The 26874-nt window shown below is 35.6% G+C and overlaps 1 protein-coding gene across 4 annotated transcripts in view; it reads left to right on the plus strand.

The window, feature by feature from the left end:
* Positions 1-23384, plus strand: part of LOC114358700 (CD209 antigen-like protein C) — a 99860-nt gene extending 76476 nt beyond the window's left edge. For 2 of the 4 annotated variants that reach the window (XM_028312731.1, XM_028312733.1), the window contains 3 exons: positions 2018-2118; positions 19460-19568; positions 21374-23384. In XM_028312731.1, the coding sequence (XP_028168532.1) occupies positions 2018-2118; positions 19460-19568; positions 21374-21624 (461 nt within the window). In that variant the 3' untranslated portion in view covers positions 21625-23384. Of the gene's footprint in view, positions 1-2017; positions 2119-5084; positions 5186-19459; positions 19569-21373 lie in introns of all 4 variants that reach the window. The other 2 variants (XM_028312730.1, XM_028312732.1) reach the window with 1 other exon arrangement.
* The last annotated feature ends 3490 nt before the right edge of the window (positions 23385-26874 follow it).

The following is a 26874-nucleotide window of genomic DNA, read 5'->3' on the forward strand; positions in this document are numbered from 1 at the left end:
ATTGATGATACTTACAGGTAACTTAACTACGGATTTAAACTGTATATCAACGACATACGGTATTTGTTCGCTTGAAGTCTACTCGACGACTACTGTTTAGTGCTGCGCCACCTTTAGCTTCACCATACCCTGAGTGTACGTTTGTTTGTAAGCACATCAACCTTAATGTGTAGACATTGGGATAGTTCTTATTGCACGGAAAATATGGGCTACACTTGCAGTGCAACTGTTGCACTTGTTGTGCCGTCGGTGTACCTACAAATGACGTAGAAAGGAAATCACTGACTAATGTGGGATTTCCCGTAAGTCATCACCAAGGGGCTTTTAAAAAGGGGAAAAGTTTTATGGAAAGTCGCCATTTTTGTAATTTGGAAATCTGTATCCTGCTCTGGGCATAAAGCAAGTAGGTACCTACTTAATGTAAATGTTATATTAAGAAAGTGGGCTTCTGCTGACATAAATAAATAAAGGCTGGTGTCTCTCAGTCAAAGATAAAAAAATATATATGAACATAAACTTTAATAACGCATTTCCTTTGTAACGTTAATTTAATATTGCATGAGCAATTCACAATCTTCGTGTACAAAATCGCCAACAGCCGCCATTGCAAAAATTCTGGCATTATAATAAAGATGAGTTAGGATGTCATACATAAAGATGTATTGCTGAGAAAATCTAACACACACATTCACCGCCTCTCATTAATCATTGCACAAGGCTTGCGTGCTATGCGTTGCAAAAGGAAACATACATAGTGTGGTCATGTCATAATACGACTTACGATTTGAGAAAAATGGGCGGGCAATTTTGGAGATAACGGTTGGGGTTAGGGCAAAGACCACGTCATAGGAAATGGAATGAAAATCTTTTTTCTTTTTTTTATGGCAAAGACATTCCAACCTAAAGCCTAAGCTCACAACGTTTATTAAGTTTAACATACCGTCGACGCGCGTTTGTAACGATAAAGTCGCGATATACATGAAAATCGGACTCGGACCCAATTTATAGACTTTTGTAGGAGAAAAACGTGATGTGCACATGCCCTAAAATTTCACCTGTCTCGTATGGATGAAAATCTATAAAGGTTATCTACTTAATACCTACCTAAATCTATAAAGTGTTTCATGTCGGCCAAGAGTCGACATTTTCAAGCTTTGATTTTTTGAGACCTACGAAATATATCACAAGAATCACTGAAAATTTAAACCTTTTCTTTTAAATTAACCAGATGTTTCATTGCTAGTATTTTCATAGACTCTACCTTCTATTGACGCTACACTATTACGTTATGAAGGTGTGTAATTCAACATGTAACTAAAATTATCCAGTGTATCATCAGCCTTAAGATGTTCCAAATTATGACTGGCAAGTCAAACCACTTTCGCCGAAATTACTCCGGTTGTTTTCGTCGCGTGCGCACGTCGTAACATCAGCTGATGGCGACCAAAGTCTACAACACATGTTCTAATTCAAAGGAAACCCAGTTCTAATTCAATTGAAAATACAATTACCTAAGTACGCTGTACTTTTCAGTTTTAGGAATCCTGCAATGTATAATACATATCGCTACGCATCAGGAAATTAATATTTCATAGCCTATATTTCTATTAATATCCTCATCGAATTATGTTTTATATACTTCTAAAACGAACCTTGTTTTTAGTCCAATAAAAAGACCACTTGCCGACAAATAAGGCAGTGGCGATAAAAAAAAATCAAAATAACAAAATGTTGCTGGCTGAAAAGAAAAAGTTCACATGACATAAAACGGAAAAAATATTTGCTCGATTTAAAAAAAACTTTGACGTTTTACACTTTTCCCGCTAATTTTCATTTCAAAAAAAGACAAATTTTAATGCATCAGCGAACGGTGATTTTTTTTACCATTGAATATTCAAACTAATTTAACCGCCACGTTCAGACATCCGAAATATTGAAAAAGTAGACCGTTAAATTAGCATTCACTCGTCCAGCTTTAAATAAACATCAATTAAAACGTTATTTGTCTTTTTTGCAGAATGTACGAGTTGCAACGACGACGACCTGGGCGTCACGCGGTGGACAATGCCTCTACTCAAGTCGGGGGAGAAGCGGTATTACTTAGGCATATTTTTCAAGGTAAGCTATAAAATAATCATACGTATCAATTTCTTAGGGTTCCGTAGTCCTGACAAGGAACCCTTATAGTTTCGATATGTCTCTGTCCGAGGTTTTTTTTAAACTAGGCACAAATATGTCAGGCTTCGTTAGAGGTCAGCTTAATATAAATAATTAATTAGGACTTTCAAAACTCTAGTATAAATTAATATTCAATTGAATAATAATATCTTTAACACTAGAATGATACTATACTTACGGCCTACAATTAAATAGTTTTATCAAAGAATAATTATACTTAGGTTCTTCTTATCGATTTATTAAATATTGAATAACTGAAATTATCAATTCAAATGAATTATTTACACGTAATATTGTTCCTCGTTCTGTATTAACAAAAAATCAAGCTAATATGGATCCAAAAGGTCTAACTACTTTTTTACCATAAATTATCTAGTTAGTCTAAATTGAACCCTACTGAGTATTTGACATGACTAATGACAAGTCAGACTGACCGTGAACTTTCAGTAGTAACAAAAAAAGTATCCGTTTGAACCTTTAAATAATTAACTACTTAATCTTCACAGGTGTGAAAAAGTTAATTGTAGGTATCTTTGTAGTTATAAGCCAGATAACTTACTAATATAAGCTATCATGCAGGAAAATTGTGAAATGACTCAGAAGTTAATCGATGTTTAATTAGATCGTTTTGCCTAAATAAAAAGGAAAAGAAACACTCAGTTTCAAAAAGAAAAATCTGTCGGCCATGTAGGTATATTAAACCTTTCAAAAAAGTTCAACAAGTAATTTTTAATCAGGAAACACATAAATTATTATAATTGCACAAAAGCATTCAACAGCACACACGTAACAGACATAATTGGAAAAAACGTCCAATGCAACATGTCTGTTGTAAGAAATTACTGATTTAATGAAAATATTCATAAGCGAAGAAGCCATAAAAATATTAACGAAAGTTATACACTCATTCATATAATAAATGCAATGATGATACTTACAGGTAAGTTAACTACAAATATAAACTGTATATCAACGGCATACGGTCTTTGTTCGCTTGAAGTCTATTTGACATCTGTTCAGTGCTGCGCCACCTTTAGCTTCACTATACCCTTGGCCTAAGTGTACAAAAGCACCTCAAGCTTGACATGTAGATATTGAGATAGTTCTTATTGCACGGAAAATATGGACTACACTTGCAGTGCAACTGTTGCACTTGATGCGCCGTCGTTGTACAAATAACGTAGAAGGGTAATCACTGACTAACGTGGGATTTCCCGTAACTCATCATCAAGGGGCTTTTAAAAAGGGAAAAGTTTTATGGAAAGTCGCCATTTTTGTAATTTGGAAATATGTATTCTGCTCTTAGCATAAAGCAAGTACCGATATTATTAAGAAAGTGGGCTTCTGCTGACATAAATATATAAAGGCTGGTCTCTCAGTCAACGATATAAATAGGAACTTTAATAACGCATTTCCTGTGTAACGTTAATTTAATATTGCATGAGCAATTCACAATCTTCGTGTACAAAATCGCCGACAGCCGCCATTACAAAAATTCTGGCATTATAATAAAGATGAGCTAGGATGTCATACAAAAAGATGTATTGCTGAGAAAATCTAACACACACATTCACCGCCTCTCATTAATCATTGCACAAGGCTTGCGTGCTATGCGTTGCAAAAGTAAACGTAGTGTGCTCATGTCATGATACGACTTACGAGTTGAGAAAAATGGGCGGGCAATTTTGGACATAACGGTTGAGGTTAGGGCAAAGAGCACGTCATAGGAAATGGAATGAAAATCTTTTTTCTTTTTTTTATGGCAAAGACATTCAAACCTAAAGCCTAAGCACACAACGTTATTAAGTTTAACATACCTACCGTCGACGCGCGTTTGTAACGATGTAAAGTCGCGATACACACGAAAGTCGGGGTCAGACCCAATCTATACACATAGAAGTAGTAGTAGGAAAAAAACGTGATGTGCATAGGCCATAAAATTTTACCGATGTCTCATATGGATGAAAATCTATAAAGACTATCTACTTAATACCTAAATCAATAGTGTTTCATTATTTTTGATAAAAAATTGACATTTCTAAACTTTGGTATTTTGAGTTATTTACGAAATAATTTCATAAGAATCGAATTTTCATTGAAATTTTCAACCTTTTCTTTTAAATTAACCAGATATTTTCCTTGCCGGTATTTTCATGGACTCTACCTTCTATTGACGCAACACTATTACGTTAAGAAGATGTGTAATTCATCATGTAACTAAAATTATCCAGTGTATCATCAGCCTTAAAGATGTTCCAAATTATGACTGGCAAGTCAAACCACTTTCGCCGAAATTACTCCGGTTGTTTTCGTCGCGTGCGCACGTCGTAACATCAGCTGATGGCGACCAAAGTCTACATTACATGTTCTAATTCAAATTAAAATACAAATAACCTAAGTACGCTGTATTTTTCAGTTTTAGGAATCCTGTAATGTATCGCTATGCATCAGGAAATTAATATTTTATAGCCTATATTATTTCTATTAATATTAGGTATTATCCTCATCGAATTATGTGTTACATACTTCTGAAACGAACCTTGTTTTTAGTCCAATGTTTTCAAGAAGGCCACTTGTCGACGTATACGCCAGTTTCGATAAAAAGAAACAAAATGTTGCTGGCTGAAAAGAAAAATGCACAATGGCATAAAACGGAAAAAAGATTTGCTTGCTTTAAAAAAAACTTTGACGTTTAACACTTTTCCCGCCAATTTTCATCAGAAAAACACAATTGAAATAATAAAATGCATCAGCGAACGGAGATTTTTTTTACCGTTGAATATTCAAACTAATTTAACCACCTCGTTCAGACATCTGAAATATTGAAAAAGTAGACCGTTAAATTAGCATTCACTCGTCCAGCTTTAAATAAACATCAATTAAATTGTGATTTGTTTTTGTTTCAGAATGTACGAGTTGCAACGACGACGACTTGGGTGTCACGCGGTGGACAATGCCTCTACTCAAGTCGGGGGAGAAGCGATATTACTTAGGCATATTTTTCAAGGTAAGCTATAAAATAATCATACGTACGTGATAATTTTTTTTTAGAAAAAACTAGTCACAATGTCAGGCTTCGTCAGAGGTCGGCTTAAGATAAATAATTAATTAGGACTTTCAAAACTCTAGTTTAAATTAATATTCAATTGAATAATAATATCTTGAACACTAGAATGATACTGTTGCGGACAGCCGCTCGGGCGTGCGGAAATAAGAAAAACCTTCGGATTAAAATGAAGATATATTCCTGCAAAATATGCCCACAACGGCTATCAAAAACATATGAACTTCAGCACTAAACAAAAGGTATCAAAAGTAATAAAAAAGTATAAAAAACATAGACAATATAAAAAAGAGGTTGGTCCACCAATCGGTTCCCAACAGATACTATACTTACGGCCTACAATTAAATAGTTTTATCAAAGAATAATTATACTAGGTTCTTCTTATCGATTTATTAAATATTGAATAACTGAAATTATCAATTCAAATGAATTATTTACACGTAATATTGTTCCTCGTTCTGTATTAACAAAAAATCAAGCTAATATGGATCCAAAAGGTCTAACTACTTTTTTACCATAAATTAACTAGTTAGTCTAAATTGAACCCTACTGAATATTTGACATGACTAATGACAAGTCAGACTGACCGTGAACTTTCAGTAGTAACAAAAAAAGTATCCGTTTGAACCTTTAAATAACTACTTAATCTTCACAGGTGTGAAAAAGTGAATTGTATCTTTGTAATTTATCTACCACTCAATTGATAATATTCAAATTAATATTAATCAAACGTCCGCAATCTGAAAAAATAATGTCCTTGTATTTGAGGCTGACAATATTAATCACGCAATTTTCTAATATAAATACAGGGTGTGCAAGGAACAAGTTTGAAAAGTAAAACGTACCATACCTCTTAGGTGACAAAACAAAGTTAAATTCACCAATTTTCATTTAATTAACAAATCAATATTCAAAGTTCCATTTTTAGTACTGAAAATAACTTTCATTAGATGTCATTGTGTTTAACTTGAAATACCTAGTTAGTTTTTCGTTGCTGGCATAAAATCTAAAGTTGTTGTCTACACACCCAGTATTTATTTCAAATATTTTTCCGTAAGATTAATATTTTAGAATGTAATAACAATATCGTATTCAAGTTATAGATACACCTACTTACGATCAAATAACTAAGAACAAAAACTAGCACAAAAATGTAACTCTACCTACGCAGTAGAATGCAAAAAATCCTGTACTTATTCACTTTGTAGACACATAAAATGTAAGTAGGCATTTAATAAATTTTAATTTGCCGTTTTTCAATAAAGCTAAGTAGGTGATTTCCCGGTTTTATAACATCTTAACCATTAGTAAACATAATAAATCTTACTTTTTACCATTTTACTAAATTTTCAGTCAATTTATTTATTTATTACGTTATGTACTTAACCCTTCTGTTTTATGTGTCAATAGTTCGGGTAAATTACGTAGACCCCCGACCACGTGACCTCAATCGCATTTATTTATATCTCGCAAAATATTTGTCAAACGAAAACAAGAAAAACGCGTCATCATTACAACATCGGCGCGTACGCATCCCACGTGACGCAACATCGCTTAATCGATTCGGCTTTCTCTTTCACTCAGATGCAAAAGTAATAGCACAACAGAGTTTTAAAGTAGTAGACTCACTTTTACCTGTAAACGGTAGAAGTAATCTATTTTAATTTCTAATATTATTTGCAGACTTTATCAGGGTCTTTGTTACATTTTCATGTCTCTACCGATAATGAACTTAATGAGTGACTAGAACTTCATTTCAATTACTTTTTTATAGGGTATTAACTTGTAGAAGACTGAGTGAAGAATATGTAGTCAAATAATATCTTATTAATGTTGTTATCAACTAATTGGCAACAGTTTTGCTTTCTCGAATTACGGTTTTTCACAGTTTTACTTTAAAAAACCGGGATACAAACTACATATTTTATATTATTTTTCTATTATATTTTCGGGTCTCTCTCGAACTAACTCTACTTATTTTCATCTAAATCAGTGTTCAGAATGACATAGTTACACTCGTCTTGAAATGGATGGATTGATTGTGATGAGCAAGTCCACTTTCATCACACTCCATCATGGCACCACGCCCTGCGTATTGTTAAAACCGGTTCCAATATTCGTTTTGTTGAGTTACAAATAAATGTTATTATTAATATTGTTTGTAAATGTATTTTCACATTTCAATGACCGGAAACTAATGAATGCTGAATCATTTAAGATGTTTCTAAACCTTAGGGCGAATGTACACTATCCAGTGGATAGTGTACATATCCACACTAAATGCACTGGGAGAATTTTCTCAGTTTTTTGTGCAAAACAAGGCAGGTATTTGACAGCCATCGCACCTCTATATACATATATCAGGTGCATCTATGACTGCATCAATGTAGTCTAAGGCCTAGGGTGGTAGATTATCACTTCAGCCACAGGACGCCCACTGCTATACATAGGCCTCCCCCAATAACTTCCACATTGCACGGTTGGTAGCGGCTTGCATCCAGCGCCTTTCGGCTACCTTTATCAGGTCGTCTGGACGTCTCACGCTGCGTTTTCCGGTACGTGACCTTCACTCCAGAACCTTGCTGCCCCATCGGCCGTCAGTTCTGCGTACTATGTGCCCTGCCCATTGCCACTTCAGCTTGCTAATCCGTCGGGCTATGTCATGGGTAGTGTATATTCTCTTCATATAATATTCTCAAAAAAAATACTTATTCACTCTAACTTTTAAGAGACCCGGATTATAATGTTCGGGAAAGACAGCAGCAAGTAGCGAATTCCAGTCCTTAGCTGTTTGAATTATAAGAGTTATCCTTGTAAATAGGCCAGTTGAGAACACCGAAGTAACTCATGCAGTGAGATGTCCTCAATCCAATGAACCATAACCTCTTAACATAGATTGAGTTACTTAATGCAGTATCCTTCGTGTGATGTTGACACAATTTATTTATCCGAAGCGAATACATACATTAGCGAATACGACTTGGTGCTCTAGTCTACATAAATATTACGACGGAAATTTGAAGATTAGTTCTCTCTCTCTAATCTTCTNAAATGTAAGTAGGCATTTAATAAATTTTAATTAGCCGTTTTTCAATAAAGCTAAGTAGGTGATTTCCCGGTTTTATAACATTTCTTAACCATTAGTTAACTTAATAAATCTTACTTTTTATTACCTTTTTACTAAATGTTCAGTCAATTTATTTATTACGTTATGTAGGAACTTAACCCTTCTGTTTTATGTGTCAATAGTTCGGGTAAATTACGTAGACCCCCGACCACGTGACCTCAATCGCATTTATTTATATCTCGCAAAATATTTGTCAAACGAAAACAAGAAAAACGCGTCATCATTACAACATCGGCGCGTACGCATCCCACGTGACGCAACGTCGCTTAATCGATTCGGCTTTCTCTTTCACTCAGATGCAAAAGTAATAGCACAACAGAGTTTTAAGGTAGTAGACTCACTTGTACCTGTCTAATCTATTTTAATTTCTAATATTAAATTGCAGACTTTGTCGGGGTCTTTGTTACATTTTCATGTCTCTACCGATAATGAACTTAATAAGTGACTAGAACTTCATGAAGTAGAAGACTGAGTGAAGAATATTATGTTTCATGTAAAATATGTAGTCAAATAATATCTTATTAATGTTGTTATCAACTATTTATTGACAGTTTGCTTTCTCGAATCACGGTCTTTCACAGTTTTACTTTAAAAAACCGGGATAAAAACTACATAAGTATTTTATATTATTTTTCTATTATATTTTCGGGTCTCACTTGAACTAACTCTACTTAATTTCATCTAAATCAGTGTTCAGAGTGACATAGACTCGTCTTGAAATGGATGGATTGATTGTGATGAGCAAGCCCACTTTCATCACACTCCATCATGGCACCACGCCCTGCGTATTGTTAAAACCGGTTCCAATATTCGTTTTGTTGAGTTACAAATGTTATTATTAATATTGTTTGTAAATGTATTTTCACATTTCAATGACCGGAAACTGATAAATGCTGAATCATTCAAGATGTTTCTAAATCTTAGGGCGAATGTACACTGTCCACACTAAATGCACAAGGAGAATTTTCTTAGTTTTTTTGTGCAGAATGAGGCAGGTATTTGACCGCCATCGCACCTCTATATCAGGTGCATCTATAACTGTATCTAGGTAGTCTAGACCTAGGGTGGTACATATTCTCTTCATTATTTACTCAATGAATACCTATTCCACGTATTCACTCTAACTTTGAAGAAACCCGGATTATAATGTTCGGGAAAGATATCAGCAGGCAGCGAATTCCAGTCCTTAGCTGTTTGCATTATAAGAGTTATCCTTGCAAAAATAGGACAGTTGAGAACACCGAATTAACTCATGCAGTGAGATGTCCTCAATCCAATGAACCATAACCTCTTAACATAGATTGAGTTACTTAATGCAGCATCCTTCGTGTGGTGTTGACACAATTTATTTGTTCGAAGCGAATAAACATTAGCGAATACGACTTGGTGCTCTAGTCTACATAAATATTATGCCATCTACATGAAATTTGAAGATTAGTTCTCTCTCTCTAATCTTCTTTCTGTCATAAAAGGTGTACTTATTTTCCATACAAGATCTATAAGTAAGTGTATCTTAAGAGAAAAAGTGACATCAGATCATAAAAAGTATATCCGATGATTCATAGAGCCTGTATTTTCAGTCTACACATAGCGATCTTTCTAGTCACGTGTTCTACAAACCTGCTTGCTTCATAGTAATCAATAATCATAGTTGGAAGTCCGGCCTTTAAACCGGGTCCGATAAATGTAACGGTTTGGATGTAGCCTTGCCTGCATTAACGGATATTCTGGAAAATGGTTGCGAGAGCATCCGTAGTTCGGCCCTGTTTCACGATTGACTGCTCTGCTTGTATTGTTTACATTCAAGGAAATGCATTTTAGTTGAAGCCTTATATGATCGGGTTAAGTATTCTTCCAAAAAACTAAAGTCGAGCAAACCGAAACATTATTAGCAGTAGGGAGCCATATCTCCTAACCCGTGCTTGTCAGTTTATATCTAACGACTTAACTTTATAAGAGCTTTATAGCTACCAAATTATAAATTTTTATACTGTCGAAGTCGAAATAGAATTTGTATTAATTTTTGATTGCAACGAATAGTTTAAAATTCATTAAAGCGCGATATGACACTGTAATAGCTAACTCCGGTAGGGCATTTCCGATAATCTGTTAATCAGAATGACCAATCACCTGTCAAGGTATAATCCGAATGCACGCTTAATCTCGGCGGTCAATGAGGTGTTCCATCGTCAGGCGTCCAGGGAATTAGCCGGGCGTCGACGTAGCGGCACTAACGTGCGCGAAGTCTGCTGGAAACACGACACTGACCGCATCGCACAGGGCTGCATTTAGGGCATGAAAAGACGAATTACTTAATGCCGTGTGGGCCGAAATAATACCATTCCCCATCGCCTACAGGAGTCGTAAGAGGCGACTAAATCCTGTAGCACGAGATGGGCAGCAGCGTCTGCGTGCGAAACCTTATACAAAACTACGCTCGCCAACCCGCCTGTCAAAAGTGGCGAGTATTGGCAACTTAATGAACGGTAGAGCTAAAACCAAGCCCCCAGTCTCCAATTAGTAGGTATATCCTAGTTAGGTAGGAATATCTCCTGTGAGTAGGTATACCTATACGTAATTCCGAAATTTCTTTTTTACATGCCGAACACACTAGCGTTAACTGCTTAGCATCTGGCACTGACTATGCCAATGGCTATGAGATTTTGTTACAATTCGATTGAGGAATGTACTGGAAACCCGACACTAAATACTGCACAAGGCTGCAACTATAGGACTCTACCATTTCTAACATCTGTTGCACATAGAGCACATAAGACAAAAGGCTTTAATTCATTACTAAGTTACAAAGGCTCTAATATTTTATTCAAGATCAAGAAACTGGCCTTTGGCAAAGACGGACTGATGAGTTTTTAACAAAGATGACTCCATAATGTTTAATAACTGAGATTCATTTATGATTAAAGCAACGTAGTTACTTCATTTTATTTAACTTTAACTATTTCTCTACATTGAAAAAAATTCACCAAAACACAGCATAACCTGAAACCAGTCCTGGTAGAGTTGACATTTGGGGAACATCTCTACACCTGTGTATTGCATACTGACCCATATCCCATAAAAAATATGGTTCCGATTCAAGTGACTGCATGTGAAGCCTTGTAATTCCACAGGCCATTAATTCAACTATTGGGCAAGTAGGTAGCTTTGTACTAGGTACGTACGCAGTCAAATTTATGAACAAAGTGCCACCCAGGTGGCCATACTAAGGCCTGAATAACTGCTACGGTCGTGTTGCGAGACTTAAATACGAGAGACAATAACAACCATCATAATTCATGTGTGGTACAATACTGGTACTTTCTAAGTAGGTAGAGGTACTTAAGAAACGAACACGTCCATTTCTAAGTAGCTATTACAGCGAAGCCCTTACAAAGTTACTTTAAAGGAGATCATGTGACGGAAAATAATATCTTCTACTAATTATTGAAACTCGTCTCAAACCTAATGGAGGTCTCTTGCCATGGACAAAAATTCTGGCAACTCGTTAGTTAGGGACCCTTGCAATAAAATTGGTGAGTTGTCACATTATAATTAATTTCATGTAATTAAATTAATTATTAACGTATGAATCAAGTAATGAACTGTTAAATCCTAAAAATATAACTGACATTGAATAAATAGCAAGTGATAACTAACTCTACTTCAAAGAGTAAGCCGAAAACAGAATATGCCTATTGCGTAATATCGGTTCATGCAATACAGAACATGAATCACCGTGATAGCACTAGGGGTCGCAAACCGGGATACCGAATTTCGAAAATANTTCCGAAATTTCTTTTTTACATGGCGAACACACTAGCGTTAACTGCTAAGCATCTGGCACTGACTATATGCCAGTGGTTATGAGATTTTGTTACAATTCGATTGAGGAATGTACTGGAAACCTGACACTAATTACTGCACAAGGCTGCAACTATAGGACTCTACCATCTATAACATCTGTTGCACATAGAACACATAAGACAAAAGGCTTTAATTCATTACTAAGTTACAAAGGCTCTAATATTTTATTCAAGAACAAGAAACTGGCCTTTGGCAGAAACTGATGAGTCTTTAACAAAGATAACTCCATAAAAAGTCGTGTTAGTTACTCCACTTATAACTCAAGAACGGCTGAACCGATTTAGCTGAAAATTGTCAGGGAGGTAGTTTAGAGCCAGGAGAAGGACATAGGATACTATTTATCCCGTTCGAAATAAAAAAAAAGTCTGCTTATTTATTGCCATTAAGGCGGAACAAAGTTCGCCGGGTCAGCTAGTGTTTAATAACTGAGATTCATTTATGATTAAAGCAACGTAGTTACTTCATTTTTTTTTTAACTTTATTTCTCTAAATTGAAAAAAAAATCATCAAAACACAGCATAACCTGAAACCAGCCCTGGTAGAGTTGACATTTGGAGAGCATCTCTACACACTACACCTGTGTATTGCATACTGACCCATATCCTATAATAATTATGGTTCCGATTCAAGTGACTGCATGTGAAGCCTTGTAATTCCACAGGCCATTAATTCAACTATTGGGCAAGTAGGCAACTTTATACTAGGTACGTACGCGGTCAAATTTATGAACAAAGTGCCACCCAGGTGCCCGTAGTAAGGCCTAAATTAACTGCTACGGTCGTGTTGCGAGACTTAAATACGAGAGACAATAACAACCATAATAATTCATGTGTGGTACAATACTGGTACTTTCTAAGTAGGTAGAGGTACTTAAGAAACGAACGCGTCCATTTCTAAGTAGCTATTACAGCGAAGCCCTTACAAAGTTACTTTAAAGGAGATCATGTGACGGAAAATAATATCTTCTACTAATTATTGAAACTCGTCTCAAACCTAATGGAGGTCTCTTGCCATGGACAAAAAGTTCTGGCAACTCGTTAGTTAGGGACCCTTGCAATAAAATTGGTGAGTAAAACGTATGAATCAAGTAATGAACTGTTAAATCCTAAAAATATAACTGACATTGAATAAATAGCAAGTGATAACTAACTCTACTTCAAAGAGTAAGCCGAAAACAGATGCCTATTGCGTAATATCGGTTGATGCAATACAGAACATTAATCACCGTGATAGCACAGCACAGCTAATATAATATTAGTAGATAGTATCGCACCTGTCATGTAAGAGGCTTATAATCATAAAAATAACTGTCACCATGTGGTTATGGCAGAAACATTTGAATTAATAAGATGGTAGCTAATAATAAAACCTAAAGCTTATTCTTCGTGAGAAAAGCCTAAAATTAGATCTAATAATTTAATCATTCGTCGGCTCGTACACGCTTTCTGTTATCTCGCAAAATTCTATAGAATATACTTAATTTATTGAGGATGTTCTCCAAAATGCTAATCCTAGTTTGCGTCAGGTGGTACAAAATGTTATTACGTCATAATACAACTTAACGGTCGTCTGGCGATTGACAACACAGTTCTTGATCATTTATATTATGCAGGTTGCGTAAGTGAAGACATTGATAGCTCGAAAATGTGCTTCTATAGACACCATTTATCTAATTTTTGGATAATATTATAGCGATGACATGGAATGGGAATCATTATGACTAAAATCAGAACTGATGTTTTTTCTTCTGACTAACAAATAGGTATAGGCAATGAAGACAAAAGAATATAAAAAACAAATTGTACTACTTACTTCTTAGGCTCAATAGTTTTTAATCGAAATATCAATTAAGTAAATTAATTTGCAAATAATTAGTTACATAATAGAAGGAATGTAGAAGCTAATGATCCTAGTTCAATATTGGTTTCTTGATAAAATAATTCTGCTATCAGCTTTAAAATCAAGGTCTTCAACCTGTTCTTTTGGATTTTTTTTTAATAGTACAACATCCCCGAAAGCGTCATTCGCGATGCACTGGTTTACTAACATTTAACGTTGGTTTGCATAGCAGATGTTTAAGATAACCTTGCAATACCTACTGTAATATCAGTAACACACTTTTAAACGTTATCCTGTTTGTGGTCAATATCCCAAAGAAGCCGTGTAAATTCAAGATGTCTGATAAAAATTCAGACGGTAACATGATCAAAAGTTCCTTAGGGCCGGGTAGNATTCTAAACTAAAGGTTACAAGTAGTGGTAGTACTGGTAGGTACCTACATAATACATAGTTTATTTTATGTGGTTGATTCGTTCTTTGACTGACCAAAGTCCACTAGTCCGGTTGTTATTACAAGCGGCCCGATTTCTTTTTTGATGCGTCAATAATTTTCTATAATGATGATGAAGCCTTACTTTGTAAGACTATCAATAGTATTATTAGCATTAATCATACATTGATTAGTAGGTACAAACCTACATAATAATGTTTTTCCAATACAAGAAAAAATGACGTCATCTTATGTACCGATTACCGATANCAAAATTGATAACCTACATCGAGAGGCGGGCATCACGGGGCTCAAAATTAACTGCCGGAAGACCCAAGAGATGCGATCTGGAGTGAGGAATTGCACACCATTACGGATTGGTGCAGAGGATGTGGAACGTGTCCACAATTTTACCTACCTCGAGAGCGTCGTGTCAGAGACTGGAGGTACCGAAGAGGACATCACTTCGCGCATTGCCAAGGCTAGAGCTATCTAGCTAGAGCTTCGCACAACTTCGCCCCGTATGGCAGTCACGGAAACTGACCCGAAGGGTCAGACAAGATCAAAATTTTCGGGTCCAACGTTAAATCCGTTCTGCTCTATGGGTGTGAAACGTCACCAAGGTTATCTCGCACCAGCTGCAGGTCTTCGTCAACCGCTGCCTTCGCCGAATTCTCGGCATATACTGGCCTGAGAAAATCTCCAACGTCGAGCTATTGGAACGCTGCCACGAAATTCCGATCGACCAGCAGATCAAGCGCCGCAAGTGGAACTGGATTGGCCACACTCTCCGAAGAGATCCCGAACACATCCCCAAGCTCTGGATTGGAACCCCCAAGGAAAACGCAAACGTGGTCGCCCCAAGCAAACTTGGCGGCGCACTGTGGCAGACGAGGCGAAGAAGATCGGCAAGACTTGGAGTGAGATCAAACGCGATGGAGGACTGTTGTGGACGCCCTCTGCCCCATCTAGGGGACATAGGACCTTAAGTCAAGTAAGTCAAGAGTGATAAAAGTTTAGATACTTTACTGTTTCTACGATCTCATTACAAGGCCCAAAAATTTAATCTAGATTTAATAATATTTAGATTACCTCTTTATAACTCAATTTGATTTGGACTGAATTTTGTTTTATTTAGAAAATAAATTAATTTAGGTTAGGTACCTACTTACTATACCTCCGCAAACTAACTTTATTATACTAAATTTGCTGTATTAAGCTTAATCTCGGAAATATCGAAAATACCGGATTATCGGTATTCGTCTAGAGCCAATACCGAAAATACCGGTTTTGCTGAAATGATTCGGTATTGCGACCCCTAGATAGCACACCACAGCTAATATAATACTAGTAGATAGTATCGCACCTGTCATGTAAGAGGCTTATAATCATAAAAATAACTGTCACCATGTGGTTATGGCAGAAACATTTGAATTAATAAGATGGTAGCTAATAATAACTAAAGCTTATTCTTCGTGAGAAAAACCTAAAATTAGATGTAATTTAATAAATCGTCGGCTCGTACACGCTTTCTGTTTTCAATATTCAATGGAATATAATTTATTGAGGATGTTCTCCAAAATGCTAATCCTAGTTTGCGTCAGGTGGTACAGAATAATATTACGTCATAATACAACTTAACGGTCGTCTGGCGATTGACAACACAGTTCTTGATCATTTATATTATGCAGGTTGCATAAGTGGTGACATTGATAGCTTGAAAATATGCTTCTATAGACACCATTTATCTGATTGTTGGATAATATTATAGCGATGACATGGAATGGGAACCATTATGACTAAAATCAGAACTGATATTTTTTCTTCTGACTAACAAATAGGTATTATAGGCAATAAAGACAAAAGAATTTAAAAACCAAAATGCGCTACTTACTTTTAAGGCTCAATAGTTTTTAATTGAAACATCAATTAAGTAAATTAATTTGCAAATAATTAGTTACATAATAGAAATAATGTAGAAGCTAATGATCTTAGTTTAATATTGGTTTCTTGATAAAATAATTCTGCTATCAGCCTTAAAATCAAGGTCTTCAACCTGTTCTTTTGGATTTTTTTTTAATAGTACAACATTCCCGAAAGCGTCATTCGCGATTCACTAGTTCACTAACAGTTGCATAGCAGATGTTCAAGATAACCTTGCAATTATGTACTGTAATATCAGTAACTTACTTCTTCTTTATCCTTTATGTGGTCAATATCCCAATGAAGCCGTGTAAATTCAAGATGTCTGATAAAAATTCAGACGGTAACATGATCAAAAGTTCCTTAAGATTGATCTGCAGGGCTACTCCGAAACGCTGTTACGTAGTTTCGGGTCTATCTGTCACCGTCGCTCATGCTAGCATCTTACTTTGCGTGAGAGGGATAGTAACATTCGAAGCTTCAGAATCTTCAGATAACGTTCTTCGAAGTAACCCCCCTTTATACGTACCTTGTCAATCAAGTTTAGCAATTAATCTGACCCTTCCGGTTGTCACTGCATTAACTAGTCCAATAACGACTTTCCCCCAATTAATGCTTTAAATACATCTATCAAGGTGCCAAATTACGATCGTTCCTTCAATCTACCTAGCCGCGTCTATAATTTACTCAAGATCACGAATTACAAGCCATTACCTTATTATAAAAGTGTATTACCAATATTATACGTAATTTTCGCGAGATCAGACAAGTCAACGAAATTCCGACTTCGTACTTTCACCGTAACCGGTTTGGTCAGCTTGCCACTGTATTTCAACTTTAATTCTAACTATCCTTTGTTTTGTGTAACAATTGGAACATTGACTTGTTTAAGTCATGCACACAAGATATAAGTTCTAGATAATTTTAAAGCTGTGACTACACAATTTATACAGGGTGAAATTTAAATAGTAGAGTCTTATATTTAAAAGGATGCCAATGACATATAAATTTCACCCTGTATAAAAGCTACAACGAGTCATTCTCGTTGAAATTCTTCTTTCTAAAATGCAGGAATGTATTTTTTAATGATACTTCGGTGCAAGGTCGCTGTAGCGTCTTTTGGCCGCAACCTTATTACCATGCAAACGTAAAACTTGCGATATTCAAATTATGTTAATATTGTGTTACTTAATACATTGAAATTTTCCATCTGCACGAGACTTCGTCTGTGTGGATTTAGGTTTGTAACAGAATGTCTTATCACGCGACCCACAGTCAAATTGTGTTCTAATCTTTAATAATATTTTTTTAAATTTTCATTACTTCACTAATTATAACTTAACTATTAGGTTGTTGTTGTTCTAATTGATTCACCCCCTATCCAACATAAATGAACGGTTAATTCTTCAAGTCTTGAAATCAAAATATAAGAAACAAATAAACTAGTAATGGTAGTAGGTACTTAAAAATACATTAAATAATAGCAATGCTTTTTCACGAAACATAATTAAGTTAGCTTCAACTGCTGCATACGACTAAGTTAAAATATTAGCAAATCATACATTTCAAAATCATACTTGTTTAAGTAAGTAATCAACGTAATGTAAAGAAAATAACCCTGTTCCTGCTCACAATTTGCCACGTCGTTATTTATCAATTTACAAATGCATTTACTTATGTAATACATGAATGTAACTAATTGTGGTTTTCGACACTCGAGCAAACAAAAACAAAGCGTGTCTCTAACCACCGGCCGATTGTTTAGAAAGCTATAAGCCTATGGACACATAGGGGACTATACAGTGACGTATATCGAATACTAGCTTTTGCCCGCGGCTTCACTCCTTTGAATCTGTCATACAAATACTTTTCGCGCGCACCCCCCTATCAAAAGTATCCTGTTATTCTCATTGACAAAATTTATTCCTAAAACTTTTTCAAGTTATATCTATTGGTGAAAACCGCATGAAAATCCGTTCAATTTTTGAGTTCAGACGGGACGGAGGACTAACATCATTTGAAAAATAGCAAGATATAATACTTAAAAAGTACTTGAAACTTCACATAGAGACGGGTAATGCAATTGCGCTAAGCCAGTTCACTGGTCAGTTTGCCATATAACTCATTTCTTCAAAATCTGTTCGCACGCGCAGGGCCGGGAAAATTTGAAACATGCTTATGATAATACCTATTTCTAGAGAGAGAACTAACGTTAACCACACCTCGGAGATGCCACATAGTGTATTCAAGGCTTTATTTTTCAAGTGCCGACACAACACCTGGTTATTACACTGAATGGCACCTGCAAACGTTAGAGTGATAGGAGCAATAAACTAATCTTGGCTCAATAGCGAAAGTCTTCGTATGAATCGCAGTAGTAATAATAAGATGAATGGTATCATTAGAAACGTAAAAAGAAGAAGTCGGTTTAATTACATGTAAGGCTAAGGTTACACTGTAGTTACCATGCGTTGTAACTCCATGTGTTAAGGAGTTTTATGGCTTGCAAAAAATAGCGTTGCATAATAAGTTTTGCAATCCGATGGTTATTGTTTTGATGGTATTACTCTTTAGATTTAGAAGATCATAATAATATCACTAATTGTTGACAAACACCTATAGGCTGCTTTACTATTACTGTGTTATAACGACTAAACCACATGAAACTTTATAGTTTCATCATGATTCGTTCCGTAATTTTTACAATTTTTTTACGTAACTTTATTGTGACGAACCGCAGTGTTAGGGTTAAAATACTAAGAAGTGAAAAGCGCTTAAGCCTTAGAGCAAAAAAATTAGAGAGGTCAAGATTCTCTAATTTTTTTGCTATAAGGTTTTAAATTTTAAAACTTTTTCTTGATTATAATATTAAAATCGCGGGAAGAGCCTCAATGCGGGCAATGCAGGACCGATCGTTTAGGAAATCCTTGGGAGAGGCCTCTGTCCAGCAGTGGTCGTCATTTGCCTGAAACGAATATTAAGTTTCGACATGTTGAATCAATAAAGCTAATTCAATAACTTGTTTGTTTCCAGGCGAACTGGTTCAAAGCGCAGCAGTACTGCCGGTTCCACGGGATGCACCTGGCCTCTATCTCCTCACAGCAGGAGAACGACAAACTCGAGCAGTACGTCAAGGACTCCGGTAATTATTTATCTACTTATTTTGTTTCACCCCTTCGTAGAAAATAAATAAAAATATTCCCACCTCTCTTTCCCACCGCTGCAACTCCTGTGAAGGATCTACAGCTTGACCGCCAACCCAACCAGTGAAGGTCAAGTTTGTCACGGGGGGAAGTTACACTACCATTGGACCCCAACGAAACCATATATCCATATAACATAGTAGAAGATAGGCATTGGTTTGGATTTGGAAATAACCTACAGATTAACATAACCACCTCTCTCAGCTATTTGAGACATCTCTTTTTTTATGGTCTGCATCTTACCTGATGAAAATCGATGATGAAGGTGAAGGTGAAAGCGCGCTTCACCTAAAATTCTGCACCAGAGCAGAACTGGTAATTTTACTCCAACTACTAAAACATGAAAACGCTATTAACTTCATTGTTAAGCCAACAGACTTAAGTAAGAATAAGATGATAGTAGTTAGGCGAATTAGAACAAACTCTACCACCTATCAAACCAAGCAGAAAGTTTCGCCCCTATTGGGAATCAAACCTGGATTTTTCTTCTGAGACAGGTGTAGTTACCTCAAAACCTGCTGAGAGAATAAAAGCTATTGCAAGAATCTGAGCGTTAAAACGTCTACAAAAGTCACGCCATGCCACGCTCACTCGCTTACCTGCCATAAGAACACTCATAACCCTGCTTAATGAAGCAGCAGCAACGTATACCCGCTGTTTGCTCCCAGCAAGGGTTACTCAACGAGCCCGGGCTAGCTTAATTGCAGTTTAACTCAAGGTTAGGGTTAGACGTTCAACTAAGTACATTTTTGCCCTTGAAAATACCAGCAGCTTAAAAATTTACAGTACTTTATTCCCAGTGGAGATATTTAGTTTGGAGTCTTCCAGCGACTTGGCCCACTTTTAGCTTGGTCCACGGGGAACTGGCATCAATGTTTTAGTAATAAATTAAACACCAAATCAACAAAAATCTACTCCAGAATCTCAGTGGGCCCAGTTGTTGGAAGAAAAAATATTTAAAAATTCAATCCAGTGACTTGGCCTGTGGACCAAGCTAAAAGTGGTAGGGAAACATCGGAGAAATTAAATTATGAAAGTGTTGTAATAAAATAAACGCATAAACCTTTTTGGAGTAAAGCAATAATAAGATATGAACGTTCAGAAATATCGATTTGAAATTAAGTTAAATGAGTCGAAAGGTGTTTGAGTATTTCAATACCAGAAGCAATCACATAACGTTTAATAGTAAAACACAACCAGCCATTTTACTCGTTACCTTACCACAACATTTTCTTACCAGAATTTACCATTTAACAGCTTTCAGTGCATTTAAATAGATACTAAAAATAATAACCTATAGAAATGCTTATTGAAAACGACAAATATTTTGCGATTGTAATTTTCATGAGATATTACAAACTACATAAAGAAACTCATAATCGGACTTTAAGTTTCATGAAAATGTAACCTAATTCTTAAATTACTAATCATTTTACTACCTTTTATTATACTAATCTATGATTAAAGCCAATTAATCAGCTTTCTAATGATGTGTTTAATTTAAACATGTAGAAAGCAACTATAACTTGCGGTTAGCATTGTCTTGCTAAAGGTACAGGATTGAGAAGGCACACGATGATATAATTTTAAATACTTACTTTGTTCAATAAACTCCCCACTTCTTTAACTCCATGTTACATATTCTTCATTGTTTTCACAACACAATCGAGTGAAAGTTTCATGGTAGGCCAATTTTGTTGCAAAACACGACCATTTTCTCAACAACTTCTCATCATCTTTTCAGGATATGGACGCGAGCACTTCTGGACGTCGGGAACGGACTTGGCTGAAGAAGGCAACTTCTTCTGGATGGCCAACGGGCGTCCTTTAACATTCGTCAACTGGAACGCGGGAGAACCAAACAACTTCAGATACGAGAACGGGGAAGAAGAGAATTGTCTAGAACTCTGGAATCGAGACGACAAAGGGCTCAAGTGGAATGACTCTCCTTGCTCCTTCGAAACCTTCTTTATCTGTGAAGTGCGGACCGATTGAGGATCTGTGTAATTGTATTATCGTTCAATTGTTTTGCATAACTTCTGGAAGTTCTGGGTTCTTGTATTTTTAATAATCAGCTTTTTTAATGAGGTGGGATTGGGTAGTTGATACCAAGCAATTATACCAAACTTAACACTAATTTAGCCCTGAAACCTTATAGATATTAGTTTATAAATGGCTGTAAAATATTTATCAATAGTAATGATAAAATTGCTCATTACTTCAGGTGCCTATGTAAGAAATTGGAATAAGTATAATGATTTCAGTTCTTACATAGCTTCTTACGTAAATATTTATTTCGTTTAAAATTATACAAAGCAGGGTAAAGATTTGCGTATTGGTTACAAAATTTAATTGCTTTTTGTGTCAAAAAATGGCCTTTTCACTGGGTCAGGACAAAAGTCGGCCATTGATTGAGTTACGAAACGAAATCACTTAGACCAAACCTTACCGACAACCGACAATTCGATACAGATTCCAAAAAAATGTATCGCTGCCGTTTTTTTTTTTTTTTGGAATAAATCTCGATAAAAATACGTACCTAAATCGATAGAAAAACGACTAATAACGATTATTTTGCCGAAATATTGATGGTTGAATAATGATATAAACCAAAAACTTTATAAATCTGAGTTAATGTAAAATAACGTTCAAAATATTTAATTTACAAGAAAACGATTTTAAAAGTATGGACTATGGACCCGATATTTTCGCAAGTTTAGCAATAGTTTGTTGTTTTGTGTGATAGCAGTTTAGTGTGCTAGACGCCATTTTCTTTTTGCAAAATATGTTCAATATTTTTGTTTTACAAAAAAATTACGGCCAGCAAATATTTCAAGTAAATCAGAATTTTGTTTCATAAAAATCGAAATTAAAGTGAAATATTTATACATTTAAAAAAAATATCTGTTCTTTGCCTTAATTAGTACAACGTAATGTATGTATTTTGAAGAATTGAATTTTCAATACTTCGATCTCTTGTAATTAATTGTATTATTAATAGCTACAAAACAATAAAGACTTAGATAATATTATTGTGTAAAAAGTATGTAAATTAAGTGTGTATGTACATACTGTACATTAGGTAGATACAATAATTTTCAGTTTATTTTTTTGTTCTCAGAGTGAAAAAATGTGAACAAAAAAACTTAAGACAATTTTGTATTAAATCTTATAAATACATAATTAAAAAGCAAAAAATGTATAAAAATTAAAAGGGGTCAGTATGTAGTTAGGTTTAACTACAAGTACTATTTATTTATTATATTGTATAATCTCATTAATATTTAACAAAAATTGATACTTCAACACATTTTCAATCCAAATTGTCTTTTTAGAAGCTATAAGTGTAAAAGCTTTAAAAAAGATAGTTTTGCTACGTTCACTGCCAGATCAGTCATCAAACTGATGTATATTTAAAAAAATCTCGCACTTTGTAAAGAGAGAGTTGAAAACATCAAAATAATCACGAAATTGAAATGGCTCAAGGAAAATGAATACTACCGCGTTGCAAGGTACTTACAACGCCATCTCTTGACACATTTATGAACGAACCTTTATCTAAACGACAAAAAGTAAACTCTGTATAAAAATCTTCTGTTTGCTGTATTTTAACACTCTCTTTTCCTTTGTGTGACTGTAAAATAATTGAAAACCTCCGAGTGGGAGTACGGACACTGAGTGTCATAGTCAAACATAAATAATGTTACCTTATGCTAAGTGTCAATAGTTTTAAGGTGAATTTATTAAAAAAATCATAAAAAAATATTTTCTTTTCTTTTTATCTTCTTAAAATTGCAAAATAGTTACAGTTGCACCGCGCCACGTCGCAATTTACTACAAACAAGATTCATAACATTTGAAAATAAAAGAAAAACCACCAAGCGTGAGTCGCATTTTATACAATAACATTGTACGAATATGTAGGTACAAGATTGATTCTCCTATTGCCATAAGTTTAATGTAGGGATACATTTTTGTGTATCCCGTCATATAGGTTAGTATATTCTATAACTATGGTCCATAAGATACAGCCCGCAAATAGAAAAGATCTCTAAAAGACTTAAAATTTGATCCCGCAGTTACAGTTTAGGTACGAAACCTTAAAATAAAAGATGGTGTTATTTATAAATGTGCCACCAAACGATATTTTACCTTTAACTAACTTGTCAATTAACTTTTTCCGGAACAAAAGTGTAAAAGTAAAAGGTCATTTCCTCAGCAATGATTGAGTTTGGTTGGTGACTAGCGAGTTGGCACCGCGCCTTTATTTCGAAACCAATTACGAACCGAAATATTTTTTCCACTAGGGTAAACGAACTGATGTTTACCGTTATTTTTACAGCGCTTCATTACATTGTTATAATTAATTGGCTAAGATATTGTTTATGGTTTGCCTAAGAGTAATAATTATAAACCTTATTTCATGTGCAAAATATTCATAATAAAACCGTTTAAACACGGTTTTAAGAAAAAAATGTTTATGATAGAGACAAAACAAGTGCCAAAATTTCCCAGTTTTTCCAGCATCATGGAAGTAACAAGGGCTTCAAGGCTGCATACCGTTTTTTTTTTAAATCATCTTTATCACTTCCGATGTAATCCATTGTATTTCCAGTTGGCACTGGATTTTCGGATTGGATTAAAATAAAGAAAAAAACAACACACTAACACACCATGCCCCTGCAGTGTCCTAAAAATTTAATGCGGGCGCAGGCCTAAAGTATTCAGTCGAGGGCGCCCAAGATCGAGTTTAGGGTCACCCGAAAATACAACAACTACAGGTTAGGCACAAATATTGTTCCAGTCACCAGGTGTCGCTATCTTAGAGATCTAAGATATAAGAAGACTGCCTGAAAATGTAAGAAGTCATTTGTAAGGTGCTTTTACACGTCCTACGAGTAAGTAGTATCACAGAATAATAATAAGTACTTGGTAGTATAACTTCAAGTGCAACTACTCCGGGACAATAAGTGTCTGTAGAGCTGAGAAGAAGCAACAGGAGAAACTAAAACATAACTAGATATGTATGTATAGTTCCGGAAAAATATTGACTAATGTGGTATTAAATGAATCCATTATTTATTTCACTATGGAGTAAAGAAGTGTAAAACTGTGGACGAATAGTGATTATAATATTAGAAAATAACATTTACACGAATTTTCGAGATAAAAGGAACCAATGGAAACCCTACTCGCGCCACAAGCGCTGCATGCGCGGGGACTTATTCATACACTGGCACGTGTTTTTCCAGTTGCCAACTTTTGGCTTGCATTGGTGCTAGGACTGTGACAACTTTTCCTAGCAAACGTTGTAATAGGCTTATCTGTAAGTCCTTTTATAATAGAAATACACTGGCCAGTACTGGAAGCCACGTACCAGAAAACGCAGTGTGGGTCCGACGACCTCATAATGGTAGCAGGAAAGCACTGTATGTAAGTCGCTACCAACTGGTCAATATGGAAGTCATTGGGGGATATTATGTTCAGCAGTGGACGTCCTATGTCTGAAATGACGATGATGATGATGATGATACTGGCCGAAGAAACTGTTAAAATTACAATAATTGTTTACTACAATACTGGACAATCCCAACTAATATTATAAATGCGAAAGTAACTCTGTCTGTCTGTCTGTCTGTCTGTCTGTTACGCTTTCCCGCTTAAACCTCGCAACGTCGCAACCGATTTTGATGAAATTTGGCATAGAGATAGTTTGAGTCCCGGGAAAGAACATAGGATAGTTTTTATCCCGGTTTTTGAAACAGGGACGCGCGCGATAAAGTTTTTCTGTGACAGACAAAATTCCACGCGGGCGAAGCCGCGGGCGGAAAGCTAGTAAATAAATAAATAGGTAAGTAGGTACTACAGTAATTTTCCCGAAAAGAAAATTTTGGAAAAGGACTACAGACGTTCAGAAATGTATATTATTATGCTTTTCACACAAACGACTTACAAAGAAATCGTAAAAAATCAATATAATATCAATACCTATAATGGAAAAGAAAATAGTTTACTTTTATTCAAGCAGATTTATTCCTTGTCGTCAAAACGCTTAGCGTCGATTTTTTGTAAATATTCTCTAAACTCCCTCCACCCTCAACGCTGAGTCATGAATTCTAAAATATCAATTTCTGGGATAGATGGGAACCGGATCCAATAATATAAATTGATGCAGTTTCATATCGTGGAAGCGGCGGCACGCATCCTGTCACCGATACGTCTAGACGATTGCAGTAATCGATGGGTACGATTAATGAATCGTTAATCGTAATGGGCGTATTAAATCGATTTAGAGTTGAGGCCTTTGAGAAAGCTACATTTTAGAGTTTCTTTAAACATACAACGATATTGGAGAGACCTAAGCCCGTATTCACAAACTATGCTTGCTTAGGTGAAGCCGCAAATCGAACTCACAGCGTTGAATAGAGCTCTGTGATTGGTTCGTGTGTCACCCTGTGCGTCCACGCGCACTGTGAGACTTCATAGTAATGTTTGTGAATACTGGCGATAGCATTACATTTGTGTGTGACATTTTCGTAGTAGACAGTAGGGACTTCAAAATTTCAAACTACCTATAACAGTTTATCTCCTTCACGTGTCATGTCTCTTTACTCATAATTTACAAAGCATCGCGTATAAATTATTGGGATACACACTATTTTTACACCTCACATTTGCACAAAATCAATTAACCTATGTGAACTTTCGACCTCTTGACTCAGCATCCCTCTACTATTATTTTAAGTAACATCATTCCTCTGTCTGTACACTTTCCTCAATTCAAATCTCGACTTAATTATACAAACCAACCTAAACCTAATAAGCATAAAATCCAGTGCATTCGTGTTTCTTTTCCACTGCCTCTGACGACTGCAGAAGAGATCAAAGCAGCTAATTTCTCCCGGGATCTCAGTTTCAAAAGAACACCAGCGCGGTAGCAACAATGTGCAATACTTTTAGAAGCTTCGGCTGGCAAGATGAAGCGGCGCTCCAGTTGCGATTGGGTAAGGTAAGGAATTCTTTTTATTACTTATTACTAAGTTGGTTGTATTAAATAGTTTGCTCGTTAAAATATTTTAGCTCTGTTTTAAACTAGTATGAGTTGTATTAAGGTTGGCAAACACTACGATACTTAGTCATGATGATAACGATTCTTGCTCTTTCCGTGCATGCCATTGGGTCGCTGTTGTTTTTCACACTTTTTCTCGTTAGTTTGATCTCGTAGCTACACACGAAATGGTCTGT

The sequence above is a fragment of the Ostrinia furnacalis genome, unplaced genomic scaffold (genome assembly GCF_004193835.3).
Source record: "Ostrinia furnacalis isolate ACB-3 unplaced genomic scaffold, ASM419383v2 OfSCF4102, whole genome shotgun sequence".
Lineage (NCBI taxonomy): Eukaryota > Metazoa > Arthropoda > Insecta > Lepidoptera > Crambidae > Ostrinia > Ostrinia furnacalis.